General features: G+C 42.5%; 1 protein-coding gene across 1 annotated transcript in view; it reads right to left on the bottom strand.

Moving 5' to 3' along the window:
* Positions 1-3,500: 3,500 nt before the first annotated feature.
* Positions 3,501-7,860, bottom strand: part of cab39l1 (calcium binding protein 39, like 1) — a 14,987-nt gene continuing 10,627 nt past the window's right edge. The window contains exons 5-9 of the mRNA XM_037676027.1: positions 6,656-6,824; positions 6,522-6,581; positions 6,386-6,451; positions 6,147-6,290; positions 3,501-4,552 (exon numbers count right to left, since the gene is read on the bottom strand). Of these exons, the coding sequence (XP_037531955.1) occupies positions 4,355-4,552; positions 6,147-6,290; positions 6,386-6,451; positions 6,522-6,581; positions 6,656-6,824 (637 nt within the window). The 3' untranslated portion in view covers positions 3,501-4,354. The remainder of the gene's footprint in view (positions 4,553-6,146; positions 6,291-6,385; positions 6,452-6,521; positions 6,582-6,655; positions 6,825-7,860) is intronic.

Here is a 7,860-nt window from a genome sequence, read left to right as displayed (position 1 = left end):
AGGTCATGTAAACTGACAGGTCATGTAAACTGACAGGTCATGTAAACCGACAGGTCATGTAAACTGACAGAGGCACAAAACTTTTAAAACTGTGTTTTATATCAAAGTAATAAAAGTAGCTTCTGTTTTAGTTGTAAGATAAATGCACTTTGGTCTGGGCCACATTTGTTTTGATTAGCTTAATAACCAGAAAAGGATTAGAACCACGTTGTGTGAAAATGGTGTAAAATCTAAGTTGACATTTATAAGAGCAGAACAACAGATGAGTGAAGAGTTGTTTTCAGTCGACACGTTTCAGTGTCTAAAAACTAAACCTGCTGTGTAGCTGGATGAACAGAACCAGTGAAGAACTCAACATGCATCATGCAGAAAAGAGCAACAAGGACGGTGCACAACGTTTGGTGTCGTGAACACAAACTTTTTTGATCACACATTATGAAATGTGTGGATTTGGAACAATTGAAAACTGCACAGGTCATGTTCAAAACTAGAAACAAAATGCTTCCAAAGAATATTCCAAACTTACTCAAGAACAGAGGGGAAAGGCACGAACGGAGGAAAATATAATTTAATCTGCCCCGTGTTGGCAGCACGCTCAGCGCACGCTCAGCGCACGTGCACATCAGTTCATGGAGTGATTCTGTGCAACGACTCAGCAAAGTAAAAATACTGCGCAAATCAAGAGAAAATACAAGGATTACAAAACCTGATGAGACAGAATGACGTTACTCCAGCTGTTGTTAATCTGTGTTTGCATATTAATCTTTAATCTGTATCTGCAGGTATATAAATGTACGTAGGTAAACGTAGCCATGTCTGCGTGTATACAGTTCTATATGGGCGTTTACGTTTTTATACTTTTATTGAATCAATAGTTTAAGAATTTGTAAACTTCAGGACTGGATAAGATTTTTGTTTGCAGAATGTTCTGGTGGGAATATTTGTTATGTTGATATTTTACCTGTTCAGAACATAAAGAGCGTGTCCTTTGATGTTTCCAGCTCCTGATTATTGAAGCTTTTTGAAGCGTTTGTACAAATGAAAGGTGACGGGAGGTCCAGGTCCGACTGCTCACTCGTATGAGAAAAGTGATGAACACAACACGAACTGCCACAACACTTTTATTTCATGCTTGCTCTTACATGTCAAATTGTTTCATAATTTTATGTACAAGTAATTTGCTCCCAGGGTAAAGAAAACGTTCAGTGCAGGAAGAAAACGGAGAAGGCAACAAAGTAAAAAAAGCACAAAAAGAAAAGGCTTAAAATAAAAAAGTATAATCTGGATTTTAAAGATCTGAATTTGACATCTACATAGAATCACCAGCAATTTACAGCTCTGCACAAAACTCTTGTTTTCTGTTCCAAGACCAGTTTATTAATTATCGTCCTTGTTGTTTAAAACTCAGTTCTTCAGGTTTGCATTTTATTTTTGGTGAACTCTTTCAGAGGAAGTCCCGACACGTTCTAGGGGTAAGAACTTGTCACTGGAGATAAACAAGAGCTGCCTGGACGACTGGACCTGTAGCAGACGGAGCACACTTTCACTGCATCCGTGCGCCGCTTGTTGTAAAACAAAACACGTCCTCCAAATTCTTTAGCTCAAACAAAAATATATATATTTTATATAATTTTGAGGAAACTACAGGTACAATGGAAAGTCCCAGACCAAAGACCCATCAACACCAAATTATATCCTGAAAACAAAAAGACGAATCAAAGTCCTGAAACAGAACCACGGCCTCGTTAGAACCGGCTTTAATAAGAACGTGAGCGTCACTCGTTCAGGAGGCACAGAGGAAGAACGGATAAATCACAAAAACTGAAATTCTAATCATTTGGTTAAAAAGATACAGGTTCAGGTTCATGTGTTGGGCATGGAGGCGGCTGCATCATGGTTTGTTGGCTGCGTTTCAGTCAGAAATCAATGAAATGAAGAGACAAACCTCCGTCAAACAGCACGATGGAAGTGCTTTGGTAATTCCATCTTTTTACTGCCACTTCTGTTTTAAAGGATTAAATAAATTAATTTGAAATAATCACCATCAGTCATCGACTACGCTCCAGATCTAAACAAAACTGAACACGAGCGTTGAAACATTTCAGGAAACCTGCACAAATATTCTTAAGTTTATGTTTTTATGAAGGGTGTTTGAAAAAATGTACAAAGGAGTGAACTGTCAACGTTAAAGCAGTTTAGTAACAACTGCTGTTTATGTTTATGTGCTTCATAAATAAATCGGACTGGACTCATTACAAACTCTTTTGTCTCGTCACGCTCAGGCAATTAATCATTTCTAATGTTTATAACAACAAAGAGACTTGTGAGAGTACTGGGTGGTCAAAGATCAACTGGAAATGTTTCGGTTGAACGACAGCGCCCTCTGGTGGGCTGGCTGCAAACACCCAGTCCTTCCAGTAGACTGGACTCTGTCTCATTTCACACACAGTCTGGAAACACGCAGGACTTTCTTTAAAAACCCATTTCAAGTTGCACAACTGTCATGATTAGATCACACTGTAGTCTCGGTTGGTGTGTGTGCAGCCTGAGATGTTCAAGTTCCGTCTCGCTGCTTTAACTCTTCCACACCACGGACGCACAAACAACTGGATCATTGTCGGGAACATTGGAGGAACTCGAAGCTGCTGCCTTTCATAAAACTACAACTGCACTTTGGCATTAAAACTAGTTCACAGGCCCTGCTTCACATACCCATCCATGCATCCATCCATCCATGCATCCATGCATCCATCCATGCATCCATCCATCTTTACCTGCTTGTTCCTTTTCGGGTGATGGGGGTCACTGTGCAAGAGGGGGGGACATCCCGGACAGGTGGCAAGTCCACCACAGGGCCTACTTTATCCTTTGTGTTTAAATAAGGCAACACTTGTGTCGAGGTACCACAACAAAATGAAGTGAACGGGTCAGAGGAACCAAGGAGACACTCGGGTGTAAAACCTGATGTTCTGACGCTGCAGTCAAATGAGTCCACACAAACGAGCACTGCCGTGTCTTTAGAATAGGAACATACGTGGGGGAGGACCGTGTTCACACACTCGAGGCTCATGAGCCACAAACTGTGCGAGCCAGGACCACGTCCATCATTTGAGAAACGTTGGGACCAAAGGAAGGAGGAAAATGTTGCAGCGACCGCTGCTCGTTGCCACCCAGCATGCACCACGGCCCCTTCTTTACAGTCCAAGGGCCACGATGTTGGTTTCTTTACACATTTATAGGGTTTGGGGGGTCACAGGTCACGGTCTTCTTTATTTCATGTATGAAGATAAGTCAGTAAAAAATAAAAAGCCTCAAACAAACCAACCCAAGAGCGATGACCTCACGTTGGATGCAGCCGCTCGCACGAGAACAAAGACGCTCCGATGTGAGCTCATCGTGCAAAAACCAGCAACCCTCGTGCACCCTGACCCCCTCGTGCACCCTGACCCCCTCGTGCACCCTGACCCCCTCGTGCACCCTGACCCCCACAGGCTCTTGGTGCATCATAAGTGAGTTTTAAATTATTTTTCTGCTTTTAGAAAGTGAACAGGTCAGACTGGTTTACTGAGCTCTGCCAGTTTAAACTTCTGGTCGTTGGACTGTAAAGCTGCAGTTTTCCCAGCGCAGACACAGCAGACATGTTTTAATGCAGGTGATCTCTAATCTTTGTTGTATTTGTCAGAAGAGGACCCGCGCAGGTAATGCTTGCAGGGTGACGGTTTGTTAAACGACTAAAAGAAGAACCGCAGCGCTTCCTGTGAGATCGATGAGCTGTCAGCCATCCCAGCCTTTGTTTCCATTTCAGTCCAGTTAAAGTTGCTGGGCCCCACCAGGGCAAAAATAATTACACACTATTGATTCCTGAATGGTTCTGGTCTACACTTCCTGTGACGACTAACACTTTGGCAAGTCCAGCACTGCGGGGCTCGTGCAAACACACAAGATACATTAGAAAAATAACATTTTCTTTAGCTCAACTTTTCAACCTCTAAAATATAGATACAATCTTTAAATAAGGACTTGGAGAACATCACAGAGCTCGTTACCGGTCTGCTCTTTGTCACAAACTGTCAGTGAAGCGTAACAGCTGAAGGTGCCACTCTGTGCACGGATTAAAGGCGGTTTATGATCACGACATAAGAAGCACTGTGGTTTCTGTAACAGTTCCTGGTCCACCCACACGCTGGATCAATCACCTCTACATCAACACTAAAGGAAGTAATATCAACTTTTTCCTATTGCTTTTAGTTATATTTCATTTTTAAAATGCTTTTTTATTCTCTTTACACTCATTCAGCCCTCTGAAGCCCAAACCACCCCCTCTGTAATCCTCCACCTGATGAAGCAGTCCTCCTCAGCCTGAAGCTTCCTCGGGGGCCGTGGGTCTCTTCAGGTCCCGGATCTGCTTCACCAGATAGTTCTTCTCATCGCAGAACTGCTCATCCTCAGATCTGTCTGTCTGGAAGTGGCTCAGGAAGTCCACGAGCTTGGTTTGGTTCTTCAGCAGGATGTCCATCACCGGCTGGGTCTTGTTGGGGTTTGCAACAAATACCTAAAAACAACAACATGGAGATATAAAATCATGTCTGCCAGGTTTCCTTCTACAGTTCAGTGCCAACATCAGCAGCTAACGCACAAGGATCAACTCTCCATCACGTGGTACTATTCAGTGTTCCTCTGCAGCTCTGAATAAACTCAAAGCATGACACAGCACAACTTTCTACAGTCTACACAAAATTAGCACAAAACACAGAAAAACTACTTCCGCACACATTTTGGCAAAACAGGTGAGAAAACTTGTCCCTCTTGGGAGCTCCACAGCTCAGCCAGTCTTCCCAGCAGGAACTGTAATGGGTCACAGAGAGTTGGACTGCACACGAGTGACGGGAGGTTTTCATATCTTCAGCACGTTTGGACCAAACGCTGTTTGACGACAGAACGTTCATCGTAACGATGAACTCTTCTTACGCCCAAAACTTCACAATTATTAGAGCTTGTACATCAAAATATAGGTTTTTAATCACACCCTCCCAGAGTGCAGCATCCCAACTCTCAATGACTTCCACAGAATCTGAACTCTGACTTTTTAAATCGAAAACTGGAACTAATGTTTTTTAAAACGCATCCTTTACAGAAAACACTGCAGACACACAAAAACTCATGTGATAACCACGCTTCATGAACTGTTCTCATAAGACTATATATTCAGGCCCAACTTTTACTCTGCCCGTCTTAAGACAGCTGTTGGGGAGTGAGAGACACAGGTGTATGGTTACTATGGCGACCCAGATGAGCCACTGGCTCCGGTGTTCTCTTTACCCTTCTAATACAGTTTACACATAAAAACATCTGCATTGTGTCAGCCCAGATTTCATATTCACACTGTTCCATATTTTACTAACAGAGCATGTCGCTCTCAGACTGCAGGTTTACTTGTGGTTCCTAGAGTTTCCAGCAGCAGAATGGGAGGAAGATCTTCCAGTTATCAGGCTCCTCTCTTGTGGAACCAACTTCCAGTTTCTGTCCGTGAGGCTGACACATTGTCCAGTTTGAAGACTTTACTTTTTCATAAATCCTATAGTTAGGGTCGACTTGTTATGCTGCTATAGACAGACTGCTGGAGGACAAAGTGACCTCATTTCCTCTCTCTGCTGCCGTCTTTACTTGCTCTACTCTGCCTGATTGTGTTTGTAATTATTAATATCTTGACATGTTTTTGTCTTCCCTCCTATAGAAACCTGGACCTGCCATTGTGCGTCTGTTTCTACTTCCTGTCCTCTCAAACCCAGGCGGTCGAAGCAGCTCGTCCTGAGCTGGTTCTGCTGGAGGTTCCTTCCTGTTAAAAGGAGTTTTTTCTTTCCACTGTCTCCTCTGTGCTTGCTCAGGATGGGAGACTGATGAAGTGAAGATTCAACTCAACCTGCTGCTTCTTTTGAAGACAACTTTACTAATTGTCTTTTATCATGTGTGAATGTTTGTGTTCAGTGCTCTGAGACCACTTCTGTTGTGTCTTGATGCTAAATAAATAAGCTGAATTGAATTAGATTATTACAGAATAAATGTTGAGATCATTGGCACCCTTTGAAATGTCTAACGTTCTAATTCAAGCTGGTACATGTGGACAACACCTCGTGTTCCTGTACAACCTTAAAGACGTGGAACGCTTCAAACTGGATGTTGCGACTGTTGTCTCTCAGCATGTTCATCATCAGTTTCAGGTTCTCGGCCCGACTGATGTACTTTGTCATGACGGTGAAGTTGTGTCGATCCAGAAGAAGCTCCCCGAGCAGCTGAACACAGAATCAGATCCACGTGAAGACGGTTAAAAAGCCAACGTGAGTTTAGAAATAAAACTTTGGTGTTAAGTCTCAAAACAGCAGAGTACCTTCAGAGACTGTCGTTTGGTGACGTAGTTGTCAGAATGCAGGAGTTTCTCGTACTCTGTAAAAACCTGGTGGGCGTTTCAAGAGTTTTTAGCACAGAAGAGTTTCAGTAAAAGGTGCATCCATCAGAAAACTCACCCGGTCGTAGTTGTTCTCCAAGAAATCTGCACACATAATCTTGTGTCTTGTGAGCAGATCCTGACGGGGGAGAAGAGATAACTAAGATTATAACTGCTGGGTGCAGCGAATAGACAGAAAAAAACAATGAGCACCTTGAACGAGGCGAAGGCGTCTGAGGCGATGTCGAAGGTCGAGAGCTCCACGTAGCGGAAGAAGCAGAAGAAGTCCTCGGAAAAGAGCACGGTCCTGGCCAGAGGCTCGTGACGCAGACACTCTCTCAGCATCATACCACAGTTCAGAGCCACCTCTGCACTCTCATATCTGCAGGTCAACACACAACAGGCCAACATCAACATGTACACACCAACAACATGTACACACCAACAACATGTACACATCAACAACATGTACACATCAACAACATGTACACATCAACATGTACACATCAACATGTACACATCAACATGTACACATCAACAACTGTACACATCAACATGTACACATCAACTGTACACATCAACTGTACACATCAACAACATGTACACATCAACATGTACACATCAACTGTACACATCAACTGTACACATCAACAACATGTACACATCAACATGTACACATCAACTGTACACATCAACATGTACACATCAACAACTATACACATCAACATGTACACATCAACATGTACACATCAACATGTACACATCAACATGTACACATCAACAACATGTACACACCAACAACATGTACACACCAACAACATGTACACACCAACAACATGTACACATCATCAACTGTACACATCATCAACTGTACACATCAACAACATGTACACATCAACAACATGTACACACCAACAACTGTACACACCAACAACTGTACACACCAACAACATGTACACATCAACAACATGTACACACCAACAACATGTACACATCAACAACATGTACACATCAACAACTGTACACATCAACAACTGTACACATCAACAACTGTACACATCAACAACAGTACACATCAACAACATGTACACATCAACAACATGTACACATCAACATGTACACATCAACATGTACACATCAACTGTACACATCAACAACTGTACACATCAACAACTGTACACATCAACAACATGTACACATCAACTGTACACATCAACAACATGTACACATCAACATGTACACATCAACATGTACACATCAACATGTACACATCAACTGTACACATCAACATGTACACATCAACAACTGTACACATCAACATGTACACATCAACAAGTACACATCAACAACATGTACACATCAACTGTACACATCAACTGTACACATCAACATGTACACATCAACATGTACACATCAAC

The sequence above is a fragment of the Nematolebias whitei genome, chromosome 4 (genome assembly GCF_014905685.2).
Source record: "Nematolebias whitei isolate Nwh7 chromosome 4, NemWhi1, whole genome shotgun sequence".
NCBI classification, from domain to species: Eukaryota; Metazoa; Chordata; class Actinopteri; order Cyprinodontiformes; family Rivulidae; genus Nematolebias; species Nematolebias whitei.
Note: the sequence above shows the minus strand (reverse complement) of the source record. Positions and strands in the feature narration are given on the sequence as shown.